General features: G+C 51.5%; 1 protein-coding gene across 2 annotated transcripts; it reads left to right on the top strand.

Annotated features, from left to right (window-relative positions):
* The first annotated feature begins 43 nt into the window (after positions 1-43).
* TOP3A (DNA topoisomerase III alpha) lies at positions 44-26888 on the top strand. Of its 2 annotated transcripts, XM_080826401.1 has the most exons (19): positions 44-465; positions 4095-4154; positions 5105-5178; positions 6022-6097; positions 7303-7411; positions 8259-8402; positions 8560-8730; positions 9008-9108; positions 11015-11089; positions 12280-12362; positions 13630-13837; positions 15602-15787; positions 15981-16110; positions 18883-18996; positions 19097-19262; positions 21022-21165; positions 22578-22700; positions 24272-24936; positions 26220-26888. In XM_080826401.1, exons 1-19 carry the CDS (start codon positions 286-288, stop codon positions 26396-26398), a joined length of 2988 nt encoding a protein of 995 aa, XP_080682527.1. In that variant the 5' UTR covers positions 44-285; the 3' UTR covers positions 26399-26888. The 2 variants fall into 2 exon arrangements, with proteins under 2 accessions (XP_080682527.1, XP_080682528.1); XM_080826402.1 differs by lacking the exon at positions 5105-5178 and having other exon boundaries at positions 87-465.
* Positions 26889-27015: the final 127 nt, after the last annotated feature.

The following is a 27015-nucleotide window of genomic DNA, read 5'->3' as shown; positions in this document are numbered from 1 at the left end:
GCAGGGAGGTCTGGGAGTTGTAGTTCGCAGTCCCGTGGCGCTCGTGCCCGGCGGATGTAGCCCGAGAAGGCGGGCGGAAACGGGAAGGCTTTGGTGCGGGATTCCTGCCAGAGGCAGCGGGTCTGAACCCCGGCGGGCTGAGGGGACGTGACGGGCCGCGGAAGGCGGCGCTGGCGGCTCCCGGAGGCCCCAGTTCCGTTAGGCAGGGCGCCGGGTGAACCTCACGTCTGGCTCCTCCAGCATGCGTGAGCACCCGGCGGCCGGCTGCGGGCGCGGGGCCTAGGAATGATCTTCCCGGTCGCCCGCTGCGCGCTCCGCTGGCTGGAACGGCCGGGAGCCCGGACCTTGTCCCGCGCTGCCATGGCGGTGGCCTTCCGAGGCGTGCGGAAAATTCTCTGTGTGGCCGAGAAAAACGATGCGGCCAAGGGGATAGCCGACCTACTTTCCAACGGTCGCATGAGGCGGGTAAGGAGGCGTATTTCCGATCAGCTGTGCGAGTGCGGGTGCGGGAGCCGACCCCACTTCTCTCACTCCTGGGTCATTGCATTCGCTTCCTGTCTTTTCCCAGTGATAGGCATGCAAAAATACAGTTAAGACGCTTCACCCGTGTACTTGAAAACGTTGTGGCTCCTCCTCGTCCACAGCAGCGGTTCCCAAACTTGTATGATAATCGGAACCAGCTGGGGCGCCGGCTATTCTGTGGGTCTGGGGTGAGATCAGAGAAGTCTGTATTTTAACATTAGTGCCTGTGATTCGAAAGCTCAGGTTGTTGGGAACCACTGAACAGAGTCCTTTAACTTGGCAGTCAAGCCCTGTCCGAGCATTCCCAGCGAACTAGCTTTTCCCATCTCTGACGCATCCCTTGCGTTCTGCAGCCCCACTGACTTGGCAGTCAGTGAACCCATATTGATGGGGCAATGCTGTCTAGGGTTTGGGATTACAGAGAAGCTCAGCCCTATTCCTACTAGTACAAACTCCAAGAACAGGCAAGTAAGGGATGAGTATGTGTCTTAGACACACCACAGGTGCAAAGGAAGGGGAAGGTAAAAGATTTTGTATACCAGTTGGCACAGAGGCAACAAGAACTGTTCAGAAAAATCTGTCCAGTTAAAGTGGATCATGAAATGGTTTTCTGAAGGCCATTTCTAAGAGTATGGGGCAGAAGAGGTTCCCTGCCCTTTTCTCTTTAAACATCCCAAGGTCGTTAGACCTCCATTTCTAGCTCGTGGATAGTGGGAACAAGAGCTGATGTTGTGTCTCTAGAGTTCAGGCCCCTGACCCCTCACAAGGAAAACTCCAGTAGCTTTCTCCCTCGCCTTTCACTCTTGAAATTCTCCATTGCCAAAGTGACTTTATAAAATACAGATACGACCCCAGTAATCTCCCACTTAAAACCTATATTGTTCGTCTCAATTGATGGAGAAAGCGCATTTGATAAAAATTTAATCCCCTTCATGATAAAAGGTATTTTTTGAAAATCCCATTACTAACTTTAGCCGGAGGGTGAAAGACTGAAAGCTTTTCCTCTGAGATCAGGAATGAGACAAGATTGCCTGTTTTCACCATTGCTATCCAAAATTACTAGAAGTTCAGACTAAAGCAATTACTCAAGAAAAAGAAATCTAAATTAAAAAGAATTAAAAATATGTTTATTTGCAGACAACATAATCTTATAGAATAGAAATCCTAAAGAAGCCACAGAAGACCATCAGTGCTAATAATTTCGGCAAAGTTGCAGGATATAAGATCAACGCACACAAATTAGTAACAATGAACAATCCAGAAAGAGAATTAAGAAAACAATTCCATTTACAATAGCATTCAAAAACACATTGAGGAGTGCCTGGGTGGCTCAGTTGTTAAGCGTCTGCCTTCAACTCAGGTCGTGGTCCCGGGGTTTAATATTCAGAGAGAGAAATCTTTTTTTTTTTTGGACAGAGAGATAGATCACAAGTAGACAGTCAGGCAAAGAGAGAGATGGGGAAGCAGGCTCCCCAACTGAGCAGAGAGCCCGATACGGGCCTCGATCCCGGGACCCAGAGATCATGACCTGAGCCAAAGGCAGAGGCTTTAACCCACTGAGCCACCCAGGTGCCCCCAGAAAGATAAATCTTAATCTGCGGTGCATTTAGTGGTAGCAGAGTGACAGTTCCTACAGTGTGCTTAGAAAAGGAATTTTTTTTTTTAATAGAGTGGATGACATTGCAAAAGAAAGCACAAAAGCTACATTCTTGGTCTACCAGGCGGTTGTTGTATTTTTTTTCTTTTCTTTCTCCAGACTCCAGAACTACTATAATTTGGAATCATCCACCCTTCCCTGAGCACCTCACACAAATGGGGACTTGCACATAATTGCGTTCCATCCTCAGATGGGAATTATTGGGGGGCAGGTTTGAAATGTCAGGGAAGGCATTTCACATCCTCGAGGCTAACACTGGGAGAGGAGACCACCTGGATGACCCCTGTTGTGGGGTCACACGGATGTTATCAGACAAGTTATTTCTCTTGAAAAGTATATCTAGAGCAGTGGTTTTTTGTCTGTGTTCCCAAGAGACCGGAGGGACAATGGGTGTGCATACCTTAGGAATTACTTGGGGCTAGGCTGGGGAGAGGCTGAGTAAGCAGACTTTAGTCTTGTTATATATTAGGGTTCATATTACTGTTTGTTTAGAAAGGCTTCAGAGCTTTCTTAAAAAGTCAGAAACCACTTTCTTGGGGGAAAAAAAGCTGCAGACACTGCTTCTGATAAAAAAAAATTCAGAAACTACTGATAAGACAATTTCTAATCTCTATTACTAAAAGGCTTAACTAGCAACTGGAGTTTGTAAAGGGGAATTTTTTTTTTCTTGGTGATATTGGCAACCAGTGAACTTTTAAGTATCCGATACTAAAATAAATTCCCTCTTAAAATTTGTCAGTCTGGGGGCGCTGGGGTGTCTCAGTCAGTTGGGCGTCTGCCTTCGGCTTGGGTAGTGATTTCGGGGTCCTAGGATCGAGCCCCATGTCTGGCCCTCAAGCAGGGAGTCTGCTTGAGAGTTCTCTCTCCCTGTGCCCCTTCCCCTGCTCATGTGTTCTCTTGCAAATAAATAAATTAATTAAATATTTTTTAAGGATTGTGATTATGCCTCAAAGAGAACCTCATTTAGTATTCCACTCAGAAAAACTGTCTTAGTGAAGACAAGAAGAGAATCTTCTTCTTGAATATTTTTGCACTTCCCAGAGATTGGCCCTTGAATATTTTTGCACTTCCCAGTAGGCCATTTTCTTTTCTTCTGCGTAGTGTTGGTGCAAAACTCACATGTGTGACTACTTCTAATGTCCCTGTGGAGGAATGTGGGATCTACTCAAGAGAGGGTCTTAGTCATCCATGATTGCAAGCTGAAGAATTGTTTTATAGACTGGGTCCCAGTTCTGACTGGGGCTCGTAGTATCACTGGATTTTTTTTTATAAAGCTTTTGATTTATTTGAGAGAGAGAACACAAGCAGGGGGAGTGGGAGAGGGAGAAGCAGGCTTCCCGCCAAACACGTGGGGCTCGATCCCAGGACACTGGCATCATGACCCAGGCCAAAGGCAGACGCTTAGTGACTGAGCCACCCAGGCGCCCCAGTATTACTGGATTTTAGAGCCAGAGGAGAACCCAGAGGTAACTTGATTCAAAAACAAATTGATGTTCAGAAAAGCGAACGACTTGCTCGTGCTCACAGTTGTTAGGTACAATTGGACAGCCGGAAAGAAGTCCAAGTATATGGGGAAGAAGGAGCAAATCGTCAAGAGAATTGTGTCCTAATCCTTCTTCTGCCTTCAATCTGTGGTACGACCTTGGACACATCCATTCTCACTTACGAGAAGATGTGATGTTAGCTGACCTCGAGGTTACCTTCCAGCGTAAAAACTCCGTGGACTCTACCAGTCGTGCTTGTAACTGTTTCGAGGATCCACTTCATAAATGGTCTTAGTAACGTAGCCTAGTTTTTGTCTTTAGGACATACTTTAGGACGTACAGTCTTACTGCTTACCAGTGCTTTGTTTCATCTTTAAGGCTGAGGAATCCTTTGTTTTCAATCGATCTGTTATATTTTTGTTCTGTTATAGAGGGAAGGATTTTCAAAATTCAACAAGATCTACGAATTTGATTATCATCTATATGGCCAGGTAGGTGCTATAATATTTCTCATATAGCTGAAGTGTGCTTTAAGATCCCTGGGCCATTTTGGGGTACATTCCTGGAGTTTTTCGTTACGGCTATAAAGCGGGTAGCTGTTTAGGTCGTCCCTAAATTGCTTCTATCTTGAGTTACTCGATCGAGAAGAATGAGCCTGGCCGCTGTAGAATAAGTAACAATCTTTTAAGAATAATGATTATTAAGACCTAAAAATCCCTAATGACAGGAGGTGACTGTTTTATAATTTATAAGGAAGTCACTTTTTAACTAAATGTGGTCCCATCTCTTTATAACAAGAAAGAAGCTAATGCACAAGAGTTTGAAGAAAATTTAAATCCTGTCAAAGTCATCAAGGTGCTAGAATCAGAATGGTGATTGTGTTACTGTGGCATTTGGCTTCAAAGATATGTACTTACGTTCATTTCTTACTGATCAACTAGGTTCGGTTTTATTTTTTTAATGGACTTTTTTTTTTTAAAGAGCCATTTTGGGTTTTTAGAGCAAAATTGAGAGGCCAGTAGAGAGATTTCCTATAGAACCTTGTCCCACCCCCCACCCCCCCGCCACACACACAAAACACACCACTAAGCCCCCCACCCCATGATCAACATCACTCACCAGAGTGATGTATTTGTACCGTCGAACCTACACTGACACATCGTAGCAGCCAAATCCATAGTTTACATTAGGGTCACCTCTTGGTATTGTACGTTCTATGGTTTGGATGAAAGTGTAACGTGTATCCGTCATTATAACACCATGCGGATATTCCCACTGCCCCTAAAGTCCTCTGTGTTCCGTCTGTTCCCTCCCCACTTCCCCCCAAGGCCCTGGCAACCCCCTGCCTTTTTTTTCTTTAATAGACGTTTCTCCCTTTTATTTGGATGATTTGGGAAAATACAACTGCTAGAAGACTAACTCGAATTTTGTTATCGTTCAGAATGTTACCATGATAATGACTTCAGTTTCTGGACATTTGCTGGCTCATGATTTCCAGATGCAGTTTCGCAAATGGTCAGTACAATTCCTGGGGGAAGAATTTTCTGATTATTACAGTAAGTTGCGAAATGCTACAGGAATTTTGAGGCGTGTCGATCTCACTGTAGAGCTTACAATACTCAGGCGACTGTCTCAGTCCTTTCGGGCTGCTTTAACAAAATGTCATCAACTCAAGGGGCTCATAAACGACAGAAATTTATTTCTCCCAGTTCTGGCAGCTGGAAGTAGGAGATCAGGATGCCAGCACAGTCAGGTGAAGGGCTTTCTTCCCCATCGCACTCTGCTGACCTCTCACCGTGGCCTCACCTGGTGGCAGGACCTAGGGAGCTCTGTGAGGCCTCTTTTCTAAGAGCACTAATCCTGTTCATGAGGTACCATCACCCTTGTGACATCATCACCTAGGAGAGTCTCCACCTTCTAACACCATCACATTGGGGTTAAGATTCCAACGTGTGAGTGTTGAGTGGACAAACCATAGAGACCACAGCGGTGGCCTAAGATCAACTGAACCATTGTGAATTTTTGCCGTACATTTAGAACGAACAACCACTTGGAAGTGTATTTCCCTTAAAATAGCCAGGCCTGTTTCACGTAGTCACTGGATTACATTTATCCCGTTGCAGACATGCACGAAAGAGTTCCAGAATTTCTTATAGGCCACTCCTGTTGTCACAGAAAGCAGAAAATGCTTTGTACAGAGGGTAGTAGCTTTGCTTTTACCCCTCTGGCGGTCTCATGTGGGACTTTTTCTGTTGGGGGTCCACCCGGGAGGACTCTGGAGCAATTTTTTCTCATGAAAATGGGGGACTTTCTGTCCCGTGCTGAGGTCGGATGTGTTGTGTTTTCATTCTTTTCTAGGCAGAGCTGCAATCCCCTGGTCCTCTTTGAAGCAGAAATTGAAAAGTACTGCCCGGAGAATTTTGTAGACATCAAGGTAGGATGTTCTGGAAGACGTGTGGTGCTGGAGTGGAGCAGCTTTGAGTAGAAAAAAATTGACCTGCGATTCTTGTGTTCTGAAAGCATTAGAATTTAGAGATCAACTTTCCCACCACACTTAGTACCATGATTTTATTTATTTTTTAGCATACTTTTTTTTTCAAGATTTTATTTATTTATTTGACAGAGAGATCACAAGCAGGCAGAGAGGCAGGCAGAGGGGGGGGGGAAAGCAGGCTCCCCGCTGAGCAGAGAGCCCAATGCGGGGCTCGATCCAAGGACCCTGAGACCATGACCCAAGCCGAAGGCAGAGGCCTAACCCACTGAGCCACCCAGGCGCCCCTTTTTAGCATACTTTTTTAAAAGATTTTATTTATTTTAGAGAAAGAATGTGAGTCGGGGGAGGGGGCAGAGGTAGAGAAAGAGAAAATCCCAAGCCGACTCCCCACAATGAGTGTGGAGCCCCACCCTGGGGTCGATCCCACAACCCTGAGATCACGACCTGTGCCGAAACCAGGAGTCGGATGCTCAACCATCTGAGCCTCTCAGGCACCCCAGTACCATGATTTTAAAAAATTACTCCCACTTACCATATAAATGAAGCCATTTAAACTAGGTAGCCAAGGAACTAAAGTAAGATTTTTTGGTAAATAGTGGTTGTTTAAATCCTGGGGATAATATTTTTAGGTTATTAATCCTAGACTCCAGCCCTTACTAGCATGGGGAGACAACAAGGTGTGAAAGGTCAGTTGATAGCAAGTTACGAGCTCTCAAGCAGTCAGGGAACCTGTAATTAGTTCACTACTGACTGGGAAGCCTTCTTGGGGTAAAACTCAATTTAGGGATTTTATTTTATTTTATTTTATTTTATTTTATTTTATTTTTTAACCAGAACATTATCAGAGCCATGAAAGTTACACATATGTGTTAGAACTGAGTTTCAGGTTTTGTCAGACTAGGGTAGTTGTATTAAACCCTCAGGCTTCTAGAAGCTCACTTACAGGTCTGTGATTCTGAACTGGAGGATTGTACTAGTGGCCTTGGCATCCTTAGAGGAGGTAAGAGCAGTGTCCCAGATCTCTCCGTCTTGCCAAGTTGCCATATTCCAAGAACATCCCTAATCTTCGTCAAATCTCTTTAGCATAGAGGTGTCAAGTGATGGCAGTTGTGTTCTCACTGCTCTTTCTCCGCTGGGAATTTCAGAAAACTCTGGAACGAGAGACTAGGCAGTGCCAGGCCCTGGTGATCTGGACCGACTGTGATAGAGAAGGTGAAAATATCGGGTTCGAAATTATCCACGTGTGCAGGGCTGGTAAGTGCTGTGGCTTCCGAGTTCCTGTAGTTTGGGACCACAGAAGTAGATGGTTCCCCTGCGCAGACGGGCCATGGCTGAGTTCCTCCCCAGAGAGTCTCCCCGCCCCGGATCCATCAGTTCTCCCCAGCTGTGTGCCCCGGAACAAGTTACTATACTCCCAGGAGCCTCGGCCTTCTGGAAAGTCCAGCCAGTCTGACACACAAAGAATAATTCTAGAATGTTGTGTTCGTTTGTCTGCTGTATTCTTTGTACAGTGCTGGGATGTTAACACATACTTGTTGAAATGAACTTGAATGACTCGAACAGGACCAATGATTTCGGGTAACTTAGAGGAAGGGATGCACAGTCCATTCTCAGGCTTCAGAGAGTGGACGGTTTCCATTTTCCCGAAATATGTTTGTGTTGAAAGCTGTAATGACTCCTGAGAATTTAAGTACGTTAGCTTTCAGGGATAGTGTAGGTGTCCTGTGTTATTTCCACGCCAGGACATGAAATTCCCCCCCCCCAGGATCTTTTAATTGACAACATTTTAATTTTCCATAAAAGTCTAAGAGAGCAGGTGAGATGAGGATCCTGAGAGGCTCACCAAGAGAAGAGCTGAAACTCACTTGAATCGCTAAAATTCACACCACTGTTAACATTTCTGACAACACTAAATTTAGCGGTCATGGTGAAGTTTTCCTCTTTGGTGGCTAGCGTGCTGTTTGTTTAACCTAATCAGAGAATTGGGTGCCTCACAGCATCTCGAGATGGTTTACCTTCCATTCAAGGTGGTTTAAGAAAAATGAGCCTTTTATGCTGGGACGGCCCCGTGATTTGACTTTGACCTTGGTGACTTCCACAGTGAAGCCCAATCTGCCGGTGCTGAGAGCCCGTTTCTCAGAGATCACCCCCCAAGCCGTCCGGGCGGCCTGTGAAAACCTGACGGAGCCCGACCAGAGAGTGAGCGATGCCGTGGACGTGCGGCAGGAGCTGGACCTGAGAATCGGTGAGCCGCCGGCCAGCTCCTTTGGGGGTCCACGTGGCCCAGCGGGTGTCGGGTTACGGAACTGAGAACGAGGTTTCTGTGTAAGCGCGTGCGGCTGGCTTTGCTCTTACGGTCCCCCCTTTTCTCCTTCCTTCTTCCCCCCTTTCTCGCTTTGTAGGAGCCGCCTTCACTAGGTTCCAGACCCTGAGGCTTCAGAGGATTTTTCCTGAGGTGTTGGCAGAGCAGCTAATCAGTTACGGCAGCTGCCAGTTCCCGACCCTGGGGTTCGTGGTGGAGAGGTTCAAAGCCATTCAGGCTTTTGTGCCGGAAATCTTCCACAAAATTAAAGGTAAGGCTGGGGGAGTTCTTTATGGTGCGGAGCCCAAGGGCCCGGGCAGACCCGGGAGCATAAATGGCGCTAATGTGTGAGTCTCTCAGTCTTGCTGTCCCTCCTCCCACCCCATTACGGGCTTCAGAATCCACTTAGTTTTCTCAGAGACGCAAAATATTCCCAAAGCAATGTTTCGTATTCCTTTGGACTTGCACTGCAGTGTCCTTTGTCCTGTCTGTCCTATCACGTGGCTTCTGTGAGTCACGGCCTTCCTGTTTGTCTGTCCCCAATACAGTAACTCATGACCATAGAGATGGAGTCGTGGAGTTCAACTGGAAGAGGCATCGTCTCTTTAACCACACGGCTTGTCTTGTCCTCTACCAGCTGTGCATGGAGGTAAGAAATATTTGGAATTTTAATGATCTGGGAAGACCGTTCTGCAGGTTCCCAAGCCGCTCCTTCTCTGTTAGCGAAGGTGATCCTGCTCCATTTTCCCGCTGAACCAAAGCTTTCTGCTTCTCAGGCTTTCATTTTTGGGGAACCGGTAAGACCGGAACTCCATAAAAACTACGCTAAACAGTGTGAAAGTAAAGGGTCCGTAGACCTTTTAGATAAAGTCAGAAACTGTAAGAACTGTATAGCTTCAGTCTCTCCCTGCAGTAGAATGCTGTCACCAGAGACAACTCAGAACCCTCTAGGCCAGTCTAGAACAAGAGACTCCTAGAGCGGGAAGGGGTTTGGACAGCATCTGGTCCAGCTCCCCCTTCCACTGGTCAGATGAGGAGATCTAGAGAGAAGAAAGTCACAAACAAACAAGTGAATTTCCTGCGGGAACTGATGCCAGCAAGTAAAAGGGTAAAGGAACAGAGCCCGGGAACAGGGACAGGACTGTTCTCGGCGTGTGGTCACGGAAGACCTCTCACAGTGAAGGTGCAGGTGATTAGCAGGAGGCGGCCAGCCACAGGAGGGCCTGGGGGGAGCACGGGTCAGGAGGCAACAGCACGTCAGAGGGCCACCGGCCAGTCAGCAGCCAAGCTGCAGCCCTCAGACCCATCGTCTATGCTGTGACGCTGCTGCTATCTGGCCAGCGCATACTTGCCAGTGTTACCGTGGCGGCTGCATACAGTGGTGCCAAGGAAAGCTCAGACATCTGTACTTGGATGAGTCACGTGTGCCCCCAGCAGGTTTATTGTCTGTTTGGTGGTGGGGGTGGGGGTGGTAACTTGTGAGCACCTGCTACAGTGCCAGACACTCCGTATGTTACATAATTTGATTCAGTCTAGATGGTGCCTGTGGGTGCGGTGGTACTGTCCCCACCTTTCAGGTGATGTGCGAGGACGTGAGTGACTTGTGCCCAGACACTCTGCAGCCAGTAAGGAGCAGAGCAGGGCTGGATCTCGGCGTATCAGACTCTCCAGCCCATTCCACAGACCTCACTGCCTCCCAGGAGTCACGCTCCGCACTGCACCACCCTTTGACCCTCGAGGTCACACAGCCACCCCACACGTCTGTGACACTGCGCATTTATCTGTTTGATAAAAGAGAGCTGTCCTTTTTTTCTCCTTTACTGGGATATGGTGCAGGAAAACCTAGCAAGTTGGATATTTTGAGTTCCTCGTAAAGAGCACCTGGAGCCAGCTCCACGTGCAGAGAAATACGGATTTTGAAATACAAACGTCCTCATCGATGAATCAGTTAGGCTGAGTTCTTTGTCCGTTTGTAGTCTCTTAAAAGTGTGAAGTTGGGCAGGGCTCCTGGGCGGCCCAGTCGGTGAAGCATCCGGCTCTTGATTTCAGCTCAGGTCAGGATCTCAGGGTGAAGAGGTTGAGTCCTGCATCGGGGTCCACGCTGGGCGTGGAGCCTGCTTAAGATTCTCTCCGGCTCCTCTGCCCCGCCCCACCCGACTCACTCTCAGGGGGGAAAAAAAAGTGCAAAGTCAGTCTTAAGATTGAGTTTTCCAGCTTGTAGTGTATAGTTTTTCCTAATTCTAACTTGGTATTACTCTGAATTTAAAAAAAAAAAAAAAAGTCTCCACCGCATGCATAGATAGGAAACAGTTCTTCGGAGATGCACTGGCTGCCGTGAAGGCTGGTGCAGTTGCCCCTCAAAGCCTTGGTTTGAGCGGGAAGGGGTGATGTCTCCACCACACTGTGGGCTACAAGCCGACCTGCCTCAAGGTCCTCTCACGCCCGAGCAGGGCCCTCTGCTGGTGGTGTCCAGAATGGTGAGCTGAGGCTGCCCAGGAAAGCCGGAGAAGGTGCACCAGCAGGTTCATATGGCCTCTGCTTTTTCTGGCTTCTAGGATCCCAGGGCAACCGTCGTGGAGGTCAGGTCTAAGGCAAAGAGCAAGTGGAGGCCTCAAGCATTGGACACTGTGGTATGTTCCAGAAGAGTGCGCCAGGCGCTCAGGGGCTCTGACTTCCGTGGTTGGGACCCGGTGGCAGGAAGCATCACCCTTCACGGGGCCATGCAGGGAGGTGCTTGGGAAGAACAAAAACCCTGAAACAGGGCCCACTTAGTCTTCTAGTGCTAGGTTTTTTGTTTTTGTTTTTTTCTAAGTTAATAAATGCAATATAGCTGCTTTCTGTGGGGTTTGGGAAACAAAAAGAGGAAGACACGTCACCCCTCTGAGTGTCTTCCTGTTTTTTTTTCACACGGGTGTGTTTTACATCGTTGTAATTGGAATAGCTTGGGTTTTTTTCTGCCTAAGCATTTTTTTATGTTTCTGCATAATTTGTGTAAACATCTTTTTTAAAGATCGGCGTTAAGAGCCTACCTGAAAAGGAACAGAGTTTTTCAAATTTTGAGATCCAGGAAGAGCCCTCCAAGACATAGCTTGGAGTTAACTACCGAGGGTGGGGGGGTGGCGATGCCCTTTCCCAGTGACCACTTTGCAGGAAAATTCAGAGTATAGTTTCTGTCGGGATTCACTCTGGAGATTGAAAATACAGAACAAGCAGCTACAAGAAACGGCTGGGGGCTGGGGGCGGGGGGTTCTTTATCTGTGACATGGTGTGTGTGTGTGTGTGTGTGTGTGTGTGTGTGGTTGGATCAACAAGGGGATAGTTATGGATTGATTTCCTATAACAGACGTAAGTATAGTATTCCTCACTGGCTAAGTATGCTTTGACATATAGCCAGCAGCACTGGTGGAATGTCCCCAAGGGCAGGACAGCCAGTTACCTCCCAGAGTTCTTGAAGAATGGTACTCACCATCCAGGAGAAGTTACTAGGGCCCGGGTGGTAGTCCCAAAGTGTGGTTCCCAGGCTACCTGTATTAGAATCTGTGTATTAGCTGGCTTGCTGAAAAATGCAGATTTCTGGCCTCAATCCCAACCCTCCTCTGTCAGAGCCTGGGAATCTGTTGGCTTCCTGGGTGATGCTTGCTTTTCTGCCCATCAGATCTGCCCGGCAGGCTGAGAAAGCTTCCCTCAGCACAGTCTTTTCCCCCTCTGTGTGACAGCAGCTGGAGTGACGGGCCAGGCATTTGTGTAGATGAGTTGTGTGGCTGTGTCGTGCTTTCTGACTCCACACTACACCCTAACTTGCCTGTGACACGTTTAACAGGAACTTGAGAAGCTGGCTTCTCGAAAGTTAAGAATAAATGCTAAAGAAACCATGAGGATTGCCGAAAAGCTCTACACTCAAGGGTAAGTATTCCACATTTGGGAATAGAATTCAGTGCATCTTTGTCAGGGTGAAATATTTTATTTTTTTAATTTATTTTTTGGAGGGAGCAAAGGGAGAGAGAGAGAGAGAGTTAAGAAGGCTCCACACCCAGCATGGAGCCCAACACGGGGCTCAGTCTCACACCCCTGAGACAATGATCTGAGCCAAAATCAAGAGACAATTAACTGAGCCACCCAGGTACCCCACTTTATTTTATTTTATTTCTTAAAAGGATTTTATTTTTAAGGAATCTCTACACCCACGTTGGCTTGAACTCACAGCCCCGAGATCAAGAGTCACACACTCCACCACTGAGCCAGCCAGGGGCCCCAGAGTAAAACATTTTAGAGCTTACGGGAAAATACAGACTGTCTAGACATCCCCTGAGCTCTGAAGTAGAAGAATTTTGACACTGAGTTCTCTGATACGGAAAGAGCATTTCAAAATCACTTCCTAAAATAAGAGGCCATAGAGTGAATTCACATCCCACCGTTGACTTCTCAGCAGGTGGCCCCAGGGCCTTTGCCGGTGACACACAGCACCTTTGGGAGTCGTTTGCCTTTGTATGCCGTCCGGGGACAGTGTGGTCCACACTACCCAATGTGGCAGCTGCTCACCACAGAGGATTACTGAGCACTTTTTTTTTTTTTTAAAGATTTTATTTATTTATTTGTCAGAGAGAGAGAGAGTGAGCATAGGCAGACAGAATGGCAGGCAGAGGCAGAGGGAGAAGCAGGCTCCCTGCTGAGCAAGGAGCCCGATGTGGGACTCGATCCCAGGACGCCGGGATCATGACCTGAGCCGAAGGCAGAGGCTTAACCAACTGAGAGCCACCCAGGTGCCCCAGCATTATTCTTTCTGTGCTCAAAGCAAAGTCATAGAAGCGTGCTTTGTTGCCGCCATCGAGGCTGTGGAGGTCTCTGGCAGAGCGACGATGCATCGGGCCAGGACTGTGTCCCCAGCCACGCAGCCGCTGGTGGGCCGAGGAGGAGTGTGTCCCGCCCCGTGCTGCGCCTCTCACTTACTCTCTGGCTTCTCGGAGTGTCTTCAGCAAGTGACCCCGCTGTTGCTCACCCCACTGGGGGCCCCTTGTGAGAACTTCCCTCAGCAAAGGGAAGCTAGGTTGCCTTCAGGGGAGCCCGCTAGGGCAGATGGGGCACAGCAGGTGTCTCTGGGGGTTTCCAGTCTAATTCAGTTGTTTCCAGAGCAACTGTAGCAATTTCTTCTATTTGCTTGCCTTTGTTCTAGGTACATCAGCTATCCGCGCACTGAAACAAACATTTTCCCCAAAGACTTGAACCTGACCGCGCTGGTGGAGCAGCAGATCCCAGATCCACGCTGGGGTGCCTTCGCCCAGAGCATTCTGGAGCGGGGTGGCCCCACTCCACGCAATGGGAACAAGTCTGACCAAGCTCATCCTCCCATCCACCCCACCAAATACACCGGCAACCTGCAGGTCGGTTTCCCTAACTCCTGCCTCCTGGAACCCAGGGGGAAGCAAGGGGCCAGTAGCCCTTGAATGTGCTCTACGGGCTCTTACTTTAGGAACTAAGTTATTTTGAAACAGCTCTCCCGTTTTAGCAAAGAGACATCAGTGTCAAAATTCTCCTGCTTCACCGTCCCGCTTGGCTTCCCTGAACCCCCACTCCCGCCCCAGGGTGGGCTCTTCTCTGTCCAGCCCCACTTCCTGCTCTGTCAGACCCTCCACAGCGGGCTGGGTGGTTCGCCTTCCCCATGCCCTTGCACAGCTCCCACGGGGCCCCCACAGAACTGCTTGGTCTTCTCGGCCCCTCGTTATCTAGAGGCATCCCCACCCCCAACCTCCCCAGACTGGACCGGGTTCCACTGCCATCCTGATGCAGGTGGCCTCCTGTCACGGGCCAGTAGCGGCAGGGCTTTGAGGCAGGCCTGAGAGACCTCAGGCGTCTCACCTGCTGTGGCCCTTCCTCGGCCGGGGGGAAGCGCTCCGTGAGGCCGAGCTGGTTGGGCCGATTTGCAGGCTTAGCGCAAAGCTAAGTCCTGTCTGGTCTTTGTTTCCTTCTTTTATTAATACACACTGTTCTTCTCTGGCTTTAAATGTGATGATACGTTCATTTTATCATATGTTAGGAAATTCAAAAGCTTATAAGGAAGAGGCATTTGCCGTTCCCCATATGCTGAAATATTTTCAAGTACAACACTTAACAGTTGCATAGACACAATTTATTTTGTCAAATCTGTTCTTAAGAATAAATTGCTTCCAGGGGCGCCTGGGTGGCTCAGTGGGTTAAAGCCTCTGCCTTTGGCTCGGGTCATGATCCCGGGGTCCTGGGATCGAGCCCCGCATCGGACTCTGCTCGGCAGGAAGCCTGCTTCCCCTTGTTTCTCTGCCCACCTCTCTGCCTACTTGTCATCTCTGTCAAATAATAATAATAAATAATAAATAAATAAATAAATAAATAAATGAAAATAAATAAATTAAATTAATAAAATAATATTAATTATAAAATAAATAAAATAATAATAAATTAATAAAATAAGTAAATTAAATTATTAAAATAAAATAAAAATTAAAAAATAAATATAAATAAATAAAACAAACAAATAAATAAATAAAACTACTGAAAAAAAAAAAGAAGAAGAAGAAGAAATTGCTTCCAGCTTTCTGAGACGTGATGACGGTTAATGTTTGTGTGACTGATCGAGCCCCACCGGGCCCTTGATTACTTGTTTGGTAGAAAATCACCACAAACCCTGGGAGCCAGGGCTGCTGCCTACAACTTTCCTGTGTCTAATATACAAGGGGTCTCTTGTTAGCTGTTATGCTTTTTCCTTGTTTTCTCCTTGAGCTCGGTTTAAAAAAAAAAAAAATGGGGCGCCTGGGTGGCTCAGTGGGTTAAAGCCTCTGCCTTCGGCTCAGATCATGATCTCAGGGTCCTGGGATCGAGCCCCACATTGGACTCTCTGCCTAGCAGGGAGCCTGCTTCCCTTCCTCTCTCTCTGCCTGCCTCTCTGCCTACTTGTGATCTCTCTGTCAAATAAATAAAATCTTTAAAAAAAAATGGGTTTACATAAAAAGGTTAGCCTGGCACTCTGCACGAGTGCAGGACCTACACAGGAGCCCTGTGCCCTCCTCTGTGCAGAGCTCGAGGCAAGAAGGTGGTGTAAGCCAGGCCAGATTACCAGTGAGGCTGCGGTAATATTCTGGAGCGAGTTGCAGACTCTTCTCTTGTCTTCCTAGGGAGACGAGCAGCGACTGTATGAGTTCATTGTGCGCCATTTCCTGGCCTGCTGCTCCCAGGATGCTCAGGGCCAGGAGACCACCGTGGAGATCGACATCGCGCAGGAACGCTTCGTGGCTCACGGCCTCATGATTTTGGCCCGCAACTATCTGGACGTGTACCCGTATGACCACTGGAGTGACAAGGTAATAAAGCGCAGGCCCAGTCAGAGGTCAGGGTTCATGTCCCCCGTGGGCCTTCGGGGAGAGGGGAAGACAGTCGTGTTCCCGGCCCTCGTGCGGTCCGCTGGAGCAGGGCCAGGCTCTTTGAAATGGCAGTTGTCTTTTGCCTCAGTGCCACGCGGAGTGATCGGACTGACGCTTCTGCTGCTCCCTGTAGACCCTCCCTGTCTACGAGAGAGGCGCCCGCTTCCAGCCCAGCACTGTGGAGATGGTGGACGGGGAGACCAGCCCGCCCCAGCTGCTCACCGAAGCCGACCTCATCGCCCTCATGGAGAAGCACGGCATTGGTCAGTAGCCTGTCGCCCTGGTGACCAGTGGCTCTTGTACTTCTGGTCTTTGCAGCAGCTGTGCCGTGGGTGTCCTCTTTTTCACCCCCTCTACAGCTGAAGGGAGGCTCATTTATTTAGGCGGGGGGCCAAGGGAGAGAATCCCAAGCAGACTCCACTCCGTGTGGAGCCCAGTGCGGGGCTCTGTCCTATGACCCGGAGATCATGACCCGAGCCAAAATCAGGAGTCAGACGTTCCGCCCACTGGACTACCCAGGAGCCCCACTATATGAGTTACTAAAACCTTGGTCTGAATAAGTCCACACTTAACGCTCTTAACCTCTGCTCCACGACAGCTGGATTGGGACGTGGATGTGTCCCAGAACTCGGGGGTCTGGACTGGGAGCACCCTGGCCACGTCCTGTCCATGGACTCAGGATTTTTGGCCCATGCAGGGGTTTGTTTTTATTTTGAATAAGGTACCAACACCTAAAACTTGAGGGATTCCACATAAACGTCTGTGTTTTTGTCTTGGGAAGTGTTGCGAGGTCTGGCAGCCCAAGCCTTCCCTCCCAGGTGGAAGCAGTCAGTTGAATTGGGGTGACAGCTGTCTCTTCTCACTTGGCTTCACTCACTGCTCATTCCATGCCAGGCCCCTATGGCGTCTGGGTCGGCCACCCTGCAGCTAGCCACAGGTGGCTGTGCTCTGAGTGTTTGTTAAAGTGTTTCCCCTAATTGTTTAGGAATTGAAATGAGGTTAAACAAGAAAATGGGCCAGAACTGTTTTTCCACAATAGGTCCCGTGGCCCCTGGTTTACAGGCGGGTCCCTTGTGACTGATCTGCTGCCCCTTTGTCCATTTTTATCATGACGCTGAGGATCGTCTCTGCCAAACCTAGTTCAGAAAGGCAGCAGCGTGATGGAGAGGGAAGTGCTGGGAAGGGGAAGTGGGGCTCCCTGGGCGTGTCCCGGAAGCGAGCTGTTCCCCCTGGGGCATGGCCCCCTCACTACCCGTTAGTGGCTTTTGTAGTTCTGGGACTTCAAATGAAGGGCTTCTTCTGGAATCCGGTGGCTATTGTCACGCTGTCCAGAGAGCCTGTCGGTTTAAGTCAAATTAGAGTTTGTGTGCCCATCTGGATGTACTCATTAAAACCTCGGTCTAGGGGCGCCTGGGTGGCTCAGTGGGTTAAGCCTCTGCCTTCTGCTCAGGTCATGATCCCAGAGTCCTGGGATCGAGCCCCACATCGGGCTCTCTGCTCAGCAGGTAGCCTGCTTCCTCCTCTCTCTCTGCCTACTTGTGATCTCTGTCTGTCAAATAAATAAACAAAATTTAAAAAAAAAAAAAAAAAAAAAAAACCTCGGTCTAGGCCCTGGGGACACAGTGAGGTATAGGGCCTAGGCATCCCATTCCCATCAAGGGCTCATCTCGCAGGAGAAACAAATAAAGCAACACAAACACAGCCTGCTGGGCTCTGCAGGGATGGGGCAGGGACCTTGAAACCTCACAGTAAGAATTCCTGGGGACTGAGCCAGCCCGGCACAGGCAGAGTCTGAGGGAACACAGAGGGACTGGGAGCACGTGTCCCTGTGGCCGGGGCAGAGGGGGTGGTCCCAGAAGGCGAGGCTGGAAAGATGATTGCAGCCCAACTGCAAGGCCTGGCACGCTGGCCTCAGGGACTTGGGTGCCGGCCTGTGGCTTGCAGAGAGCCACTTAAGATTTCCGAGGAAAGGAGCAAAGAGAGCTACATTTCTTAAAAATGTTAGCAGCGTTGTTGAGACATAATTCACATACTGTATGATTCACTGATCTAAGATGTACAGTCGGTGCTCAGTACAGTCACAAAACCATGCAGCTATCACCTTAATTAATTTTAGAAAGTTTTCATCCCCTCAGAAAGAAACGCCGTATCCCTTAGAAGTCCCATCCCTCTAGCCCTGGACAGCCCCTGATCTTTCTGCCTCCGTAGATTTGCCTGTTCTACACAGTTTGTATACGTAGAGTGATAAGGCATGCGGCCCTCTGTAGCTGGCCTCTTCGCGTGTTCTCAAGGCACATTCTTATGGTAGCGCGAATCAGTACTTGCTTCCCTTCCCTGTACTGATCCCTTTTGTGCTAAGACCACGGTTGGTTTCTCCGTTCATCAGTGGATGGACATTGGGGTCATTTCCGGTTTGGGGCAGTTGTACACACTTGTGTGCAGGTTTGTGTGTGGATGGGTTTGCGGTTCCCTTACATGGATAGACCTGCTGGGACCGACGGTTGCTCTAGGTTTATGTTTTGAAGAGCCTCTGGACCGATCTGCACAGGGACTGCCCTGTTTTACGCTCCTCCAGCCACGCACGAGGGTTGAGGTTTCCACGCATTCTCGCCAACATTTGTTCTCTGTGCTGTTTGCTGATGCTTCCGCCCAGTGGGTGTGAAGTGGCATTTCTTCGTAGTTTTGATTTTCTATCTCCTCGATGACAGAACTCATTTTCAGAGATCCCTGTGGCCACAGCGTAAGAAAGGGATTGGGTGGAGGATAGGACCAGAAAGGCAGAGGCCGAGCACGTTGTCCTGATGCAGAGGACGTGATGTGGGCTCCAGCCGTGGCTCTGCCACACGGAACAGAGGAGAAGGACGTAGAGGAGGCTCGTTGCTGGTGTGGACAGCTGTAGTGAGTGAGCGGGCGTGAGGGGAGATGCGGTGGCTGCGTGGGCCCATTGCGGTGGAGGAGTCCAGGCAGAGGAACGTACCCGCGGGATAGCAGGAGCAAAGTCTGCATGGCCCTGAGTAACTGGAAGTGGCTTTCAGGGACCGATGCCACTCACGCGGAGCACATCGAGACGATCAAGGCCCGGATGTACGTCGGGCTCACGGCGGACAAGCGGTTTCTTCCGGGGCATCTGGGCATGGGGCTCGTGGAAGGTGAGCAGGAGCTCAAGGTGGGTGGTCGCGGAGCCGTGCAGCTGAAGCCCCCGGGGGGTGCCACGCGGGGCCCCACGGAACACTGCTCTTCCCCGTGCAGGTTATGACTCCATGGGCTATGAGATGTCCAAGCCTGACCTGCGGGCCGAGCTGGAAGCTGACCTGAAGCTGATCTGTGAAGGCAAGAAGGACAAGTGGGTGGTTCTAAGGCAGCAAGTCCAGAAATACAAGCAGGTTTTCATTGAAGCGGTGGCCAAAGCTAAGAAGTGAGTCCAGACCCTGTTGCCTGCGCGCGAGGTCCTTCAGCTCTGCCTCCTGGGCTGTGACCTTTCCAGCGAGGCGGTGGTGGAGGGGGGCGATTCAGCGGAAAGCAGGTGGTACGCCTTCTCGCTGCTCGTATCGTGGGCCCGTGGGTGCTTGACTGTCCCCCAGCCGGGTTCGCCTTCTGCAGGGCGGTCCACATGCAGCTCCTCCCCCTTCCGGTTTTCCTCCTGAGTCCTCTTCCTTCCTGGAAAGCCGTGTCAGCTTAGAAACTGTGAGCAGGGAGCGCCTGGGTGGCTCAGTGGGTTGGGCCTCTGCCTTCGGCTCAGGTCATGATCTCAGGGTCCTGGGATCGAGCCCCGCATCGGGCTTTCTGCTCAGCAGGGAGCCTGCTTCCCCCTCTCTCTCTGCCTACTTGTGATCTCTCTCTCTCTCTCTCTCTCTGTCAAATAAATAAATAAAATCTTAGAAACGGTGAGCAGAAAAGTCTGGGCCGGTTGTCCCAGGCAGTTGGCTCTAGAGATGCCGTCCTCTGGATTTTAGTTCTGTCTTGAGTGAACAGGCACACAATCCCAAGTCCGTAAACTCAGGGCTGCTGTACGACACTGTCCTGTGGAGTGTGTGGAGGTGGCCGTGTAGCAGGCAGTATGCGTGCATGCCGTTAGGAAAGCACACCTTTTCTGCCCGTGCCACCTCGGGAAAGAAATGGATGAGCCGGGGTGCCTGGCTGGCTCAGTCAGTAGATCGTGTGACTCTAGATCTGGGGATCAAGGTCAGCCCCGGGTTGGGGGTAGAGATTACTTAAAATCTTTCACGATTTTATTTACTTGTTTGTTTTTAGAGCCCGAGAGAGAGTGTATGTGAGCACGTGTGCAAGGCGGGGAGGGACAGAGGGAGAGAGAGGATTTTGAGCAGACTCCACACTGTGGGTAGAGTCCCAACACGGAGCTTGAGCCCAGAGATCAGCACCTGAGCCAAAATCAAGAGTTGGACGCCCAACAGACTGAGCTACCCAGGCGCCCCCAAAATAAAATCTTTAAAAAAAAAAAAACAGATGCGCTCATTTAAATGTAAACCCAGACAGACAGACACTTTAGGAGCGCCTTGCAGGGACTCTACAGTTTTGTTTGAAGTGGGGCGTGACGAGGCAGAAGTACCCGTGTGTAGCTGGGTCCCTCCTGGGAGCTGCTCTGGGCCAGAGAGGAGCCAGGGCTGCTTGGCCGACCCAGCCGTGTCCGCCTCTGTTCTCTGCATCAGGCCTGTGGTGAGCAGCCAGCTGCTGTCCCTGGTCACACTCAGTTTGTGTGCACATAAGAATATGGTAGGGGCAGTTGGGTGGCCCAGATGGTTAACGCATCTGCCTTTGCCTTGGGTCATGATCCCAGGGTTCTGGGATTGAGCCCCACGTCGGGCTCCCTGCTCAGTGGGAAGTCTGCTTCTCTCTCTTCCTCTCCCTCTGCCCCTGCTCATGCACACATGCTGTCTGTCTTTCAAATAAATAATACCTTTATTTTTTATAAAAAGATTTTGTCAGAGAGAGAGCACACAAGCAGGGGAAGTGACAGGCAGAGGGAGAGGGAGAAGCAGACTCCTTGCTGAGCAGAGAGCCTGATGCGGGGCTCAATCCCATGACCCCAAGATCATGACCTGAGCTAAAGGCAGACGTTTAACTGACTGAGCCACCCTGTCATCCCAATAAATGAAATCTTTAAAAAAAAAAAAAAAGAAAGAAAGAATATTGTGAGTGTTTTGCTCTTTCTTCAGATTGGACGAGGCGTTAGCCCAGTACTTTGGGGAAGGGGCCGAGGTGGTCCAGGAGGAAGCCATCTACCCAAGCATGCCGGAGCCCATCAAGAAGTGTCCACAGTGCAACAAGGACATGGTCCTCAAGACCAAGAAGAACGGCGGGTCAGTGCCCAACTTGCACTGCACGTCTGCTTGCCCAGCACTTGCTGGGTTGGCTGGACACTGTCATTTGTGTCATTATTTAAGGGCGGGCTTGCTCTGCTGCTGGACTAGGTGTTGGAGAGCAGGGTAGCTGACCTTGGAGGCATCAGGCGCTCTGGGATTCAGAGGAGGTGGGGGATGATGGCACTGCTGCGTCCCTTGTGGATAGGACCTCGCCTACCCTGTGTGCTTCTGCCACACATCCAGGTTTTGTGTCCCAAAGCAGATTATTTAGCTACTGTGCCCCTATTTTCTTTTCTATAAGCCTAGGGCAGTGATATCTACCGCGGGAAGGGTGAGGATTTGGTGAAATGTGTCCAAAGTCCCGGTCAGGAAAGGCAGAATTTGATCCCAGGTCCTCCCGCCCCTTCATTCCTCCGACCCCCTTGGGTTCCCTGACTGCTGACGCGTCACTGGCCTGGGCGCAGAGGCAGCTAGCCTGGCTCTCAGAAGCCAGAGCTTAGTGGGCCTGACCTGGGGCTTGGGCTGCCCACAGGCACAGAAGCCAGTGCCAGGACGGGCTTAGCCCAGTGTAGCGTGGCCCGTGTAAGTACTTAGCACGGGCTGTGGGGTTAACTCATATGTGCTCCAAGTGCTTGGTCACCCGGGGAGGTCTGGAGACCGTCCTGGGGGATTTCCCACTCCGGGGGTTATCTGGCAGTTTCCATTTCTGACTTTATAGATTTGCTGTTTGAGTAATTGGGGTTTGAGGTTCAGTGGGTTGGTTTTCCCTGGTCCAGTCATACCCAGGCACACTCAGAGGATGTTGTAAATCGTGTTCCCATTGGCTTCTCTGGCTCTAACGTTTTGTGATTGGAAGCTGGAAACCGTTGGCCGACAACGGTGTGATTCAGATGTCAGGAGGGAAGACCCTGTCATCAGACAGCTAGGGTGCTGTTCCCAGCGCCCCCGCCCACCGCACCTGCCTCCTTGGGCAGGTTTCCAGACCGCCCCCCACCTGTTTGCCCCACTGTGACCTGAGGGTGCTACCAGTCCCCATCAGGACTGTCGTGTGGGGCAGTCAGGGAGCGTGTGAGAGCGCATGGCCTGGAGCCTGAGCGGAGCCCTTGGTCCTGGGCCTTGCCATGGCCCAGGAGTTGGTCGGTAGGTTGCTGGTTTCTAAGTAGAAAACAGAGTCAGCAATGGCGGTTTCTTTTTCTCAGGGAGATGATAACGAAATGCAGGCCAGTTTTGCTCAGTCATTCAGTACCAGTGACTGCACATATCCATTCATACGTCCTCCAAAAAAGTGAATGTGTCCTTGAATCGGCTGGCGAAAAGCTTCCTTGCCAGACGGGCAGCGTCCCAGGAATGTGTGTTTCCTGCGGTCTGGTGGCTCTGGCCCGACCCTGCTCCCTGTGCTCCCTCCCCAGGTTCTACCTCAGCTGCACGGGCTTCCCAGAATGCCGGTCAGCCATATGGTTCCCCGACTCTGTGCTGGAGGCCAGCAGGGACGGGAGCGTGTGTCCGGTGTGTCAGCCGCACCCGGTTTACAGGTGAGCCAGGCCCCTGCGAGGCTGTGGGGTGCTCGCCGTGCCCAGCAGCAGCTGCGTTGGTGGTCTTGGATCGGTTTGGGTCCCATCCCTGCCTTTGCGGTATGGAAGCAGGGCCTGGGGGCAAGTTCCTGGGCAGCTGGGGAGGCGCCCTCCACGCATCTGAAGAACCATGAGGACACCCTTTCCCTGACCTTTCCAGCTAGATTGCTGCCCAGTAGACTCTGGGGAAGTGAATATTCCGCTGTCGAATAGCGTTTCCAAGCTCCTCCCAAGAGCCTGGAGCCCTCTGTACAACTGGTTCTCAAACCTTTCGGTCATAGGACCTGTACACTCTTAAAAATCGTTAAAGAAGGAACCCAGAGAGTATTCATTGTGGGTTAAGTTTATCAGTACTACCGTATTCTGCATTAAAGTGGACACATTTTTTTTTTTTTTAAGATTTTATTTATTTGACAGAGAGCACAAGTAGGCAGAGAGGCAGGCAGAGAGAGGGGGGAAGCAGGCTCCCCACCGAGTAGAGCGCCCAATGCGGGGCTCGATCCCAGGACCCTGAGATCATGACCTGATCCGAAGGCAGAGGCTTAACCAACTTGAGCCACCCAGGCGCCCCAAAGTGGAGACATTTTAAAAAGGTAATTGCTGGGGCACCTGGGTGGCTCAGTTGTTAAGTGTCTACCTTCGACTCAGGTCATGACTGAGGCCCCCATCGGGCTCCCGGCTCATCAGGAAGCCTGCTTCTCCCTCTCTCACTCCCCCTGCTTGTGTTCCCTCTTGTCACTATTGCTCTATCAAATAAATAAAATCTAAAAATTGTTAAATAAAAATGTACTTGTAAATTTTATAATATGCATGCTAACATAAATAGCTATTTCTACCTATTTCTAAATCAGAAAGATAAGAAAATGCCTACTTGCAAAGCAGAAAACAGAAAGGAAATGTATTCCATCTTTCTGAGTCGAACATCTGGCTCGTTAGAGACTGTTGGCTCTCGTGTCTGCTCCCAGTCAGGCTACTGGGCTGGTTCATGGGCTGTAGCCTCCGGCAAACTCATGTATACAACATGGAAGGGCGAGAGCACAACAGATATAACTTCTTAGCCTTGTTACAAAATAGTTCTGACCTCATCAGGAGGGTCCACGGGCCCAAGACTGGTTACAGGAAGTGAACCTTTCCGAGGTTTCTGTGTTTTGTTTTGTTTTGTTAAGATTTTATTTATTTGAGAGACAGAGTGTGTGTGCCTGCATGCGCATGAGCAGAGGGGAGAGGCAGGGAGATGGGGGAAGCAGGCTCCCCACTGAGCAGGGAGCCCAACGTGGGGCTCAGTCCCAGGGCCCTGGGATCGTGACCTGAGCCAAAGGCAGACACTTACCGACGAGCCTCCCGGCGCCCTGAGCTCTGTGTTCTGGAGATTAATCAGGGTCTCACATTTTCCCTGTCTCCACTCCGTGCGCTCTCTCGACACCCAGAGGGGCTCATGGCTGGCAGGTGCCTGGTGGGTGCAGCCCTCTGTGGACAAGGAGAAGATGCTCGCGGCTGGTAGTAAGACTTTTCTCATCTTCCGGCCCCGCTAGGTTGAAGTTGAAGTTCAAACGCGGCAGTCTTCCCCCGACCATGCCCCTGGAGTTTGTCGGCTGCATCGGCGGATGCGACGAGACGCTGCGGGAGATCTTGGACCTGAGGTTCTCACGGGGCCCTCCCAGAGCTTCCCAGCCAGCCAGCCAGCCCTCGAACTACCTGCAGGCTAGCCAGTCCCTGAACAGAATGGACAGCGCCCCCTGGATGCCACCCCCACCTGCCACCGCCGCCGGGGGTAGCAACTCGGTGACCTGCAACTGTGGCCAGGAGGCCGTCCTGCTCACCGTGCGGAAGGAGGGCCCCAACCAGGGCCGCCAGTTCTACAAGTGCAATGGTGGAGGCTGCAGCTTCTTCCTGTGGGCCGACAGCGGACCCCCCGAAGCCGGGGGGCCTCCCTCCTCTGCCTCAAAACCCCCTGGTGGCTCGCTGGGCCACCCACCTGCCACAGCGGACCGCCGGGGCGGGTCTGGCCGACCGGGGGATGACGGTGGCAGTGGCGGCGGCGGTGGGGGGAGCATGTCCTGCCTGTGCAGCCAGCCCGCCGTCACCCGGACTGTGCAGAAGGACGGACCCAACAAGGGCCGCCAGTTCCACACGTGCGCCAAGCCCAGGGAGCAGCAGTGCGGTTTTTTTCAGTGGGTGGACGAGAACGTGGCTCCAGGTGAGGCAGGGGCTTGGCTCCTGGGCCGGGTGGAGCCCCAAGGCGGGGGAGGGAGGGAGGAGGGCAGGGGTGGGGCTGGAGGTTCCGAAGGAAAGGCTGGGGCAGCTCCTGGAGCAGCCTCCTGAGTGCCCGGCGCTGTGCCAAGGACACCCGCTGTGTGTCTTCACCACTGTCCGCTCAGCACCGTGAGGCCGCAGAGGCCCAGGTGAACGAGCTGCCTGTGCTCCAGGTCTCGTAGCCAGGCGGCCGGAGGTCGGCCTGACCCTGAAGCCCTGGGCTCCTCTAGCCTCCGTGGGCTCGGGAGGTCGGTCATCGGCCGCACTCCTTCAGGTGCGGAGCCTGGCCCTGGGGATGTCTGGGAACCTGCTCGGGGTTCCACAGCCTGGGCCCGGTGCCGCGAAACAAGGTGTGGTGAGAATTGCCCCCAGACATTGGAGCAAGGGGGATGATGCACCCAGAGGCCCTTGGAAACGGTCCCCGCCCACTCCGGTGCACGGCAGACGCTTAGTTCAGTGCCAGAGCGGCCGAGAGGCCTGGTGGGAGCTTTGTGGCAGAGCCGGGCCCAAAGCCTGGCTGTGGAACCTTGAACAGAGGGCTCGGCCTCACGGCCTCACAGTTTGCTCGGTAGGATGAGCGCTCACCTGCGTTTCTCAGGGTTCTTGTCTTATAAAAGTTATTAGACAGTGCCAGACTATGATTCTGACATACGAGCTGCTAGCTCCGAACATACAGGAAGAACCCAGAAGGCCTGGTAAGGCGCAGGGCGGGGTACCGGTGCCGGCAAGGGGCCGGAGACAGCCACTGCCGCGCCAGGCTCGCGTTCGAAGTGTGGGAGATGTGGTCTAGCCTTGCACTCCCTTCAGGCGTGCAAAGTTCCCTTGTCCCCCTGTTGGAAGGAAGCATTGTCTGACCTCCAGGCCAGCTGATCAGTTGTCCCGGGTGACAGGGCAGTCAGAATTAAGAGGACTTTTGGAGGCCTGGAAGGATCCAGAGCTCAGTTACCTTGCATGGAAGGTGGAAAGCAGGCTGTTGGTCACGGGGTGTTGCCAGGTGGGTGGAAAAGAGGACGTGCGTGAAGTGACAGCATTACCCTTCTTACCAGGGTAGCGATTGTGGCCCAAAGGCTCCGGGTTCTTTAGGGAGTGGCGTCGGGGCCCCCGAAGGTGACAGGAGGGAAGGCGGCCTGGCCTGTGGGTGGTCGCGGCCGCACAAAGGCTGGGGGGACACTCTGCCTCCTCGGTGTGTCTGTTCTGAACTCAGCCTTTCCCCGACTCTTCCCACAGGGACTTTCAGGGCCCTGAGCTGGCCGGGAAGCAGAGGAGGAACCCAGGGGCCAGAGGCCAGAAGCAAAAGAGCCCGGGCCGGTTCCACAGACACGGGGTCCATGCCCAAGAAACCCCGGAAATGCAGCCTTTGCCACCAGCCTGGACACACCCGTCCCTTCTGTCCCCAGAACAGATGAGGCAGGGGAGGGAAGAAAGGGCCGCTTCCTCAGACCTGCCCCTTTCTTCTCGGGAATAAGCTATTTTCACTAGGACCTTCCCTGCCCTGGAGGCCTTGAGGAAAGCGGTGGCTTTGGGAGCCTGGCCTGCCTATGCTGGGGAGTCAGGACCCAGACTGCTGCCTGGAGAATCCGTCCCAGGCGGATGGTGACCCTCGGCCTGGGGCTCCTCGCTGCTGGCGCCGTGGAGCACTGAGCGGTGGGCTGAGCGCATTCCACGCTTTCTTCCCTTCTGGAAGGTCCCCTCGAGGGACCTGTGCACCTGGTCCAGGCTCCGGGCGGCCTGGAGAGGGTTCCGCTCGCAGACATTCTGAGAAAGGAGGGTGCAGTGCGAGAACATGGCTCTTGTCCTAAAATCGTGTCTATCGAAGAAGATTTGTTTTTCTTTAGACACTGCTGCGGCCAGGACACCCCACAGCTCATGTGCCTTAATAAAGAATCCTGCCCTCTGCTCTGGTGGGTGTGATGCAGTGTCTGGTGACGGGTGGCAGAGGGGTGGGCACGGACCACAGCCAGTGCTCGGGCGACCTCTCGCCGACCTCTGGCCCTCTTGGCCTCTCCTCCCAGCCCCAGCCCCA

This window comes from Martes martes (assembly GCF_963455335.1).
Source record: "Martes martes genome assembly, chromosome: 16".
NCBI classification, from domain to species: domain Eukaryota; kingdom Metazoa; phylum Chordata; class Mammalia; order Carnivora; family Mustelidae; genus Martes; species Martes martes.
Note: the sequence above shows the minus strand (reverse complement) of the source record. Positions and strands in the feature narration are given on the sequence as shown.

Excerpts from the sequence above, each read along its gene's own strand:
- TOP3A (XM_080826401.1), top strand. The coding sequence starts at position 286 with ATGATCTTCCCGGTCGCCCGCTGCGCGCTCCGCTGGCTGGAACGGCCG. Across the intron at positions 4,155-5,104 it reads ATTATCATCTATATGGCCAG|AATGTTACCATGATAATGAC; the intron begins GTAGGTGCTATA and ends GTTATCGTTCAG. Across the intron at positions 21,166-22,577 it reads AAGACCAAGAAGAACGGCGG|GTTCTACCTCAGCTGCACGG; the intron begins GTCAGTGCCCAA and ends CTCCCTCCCCAG.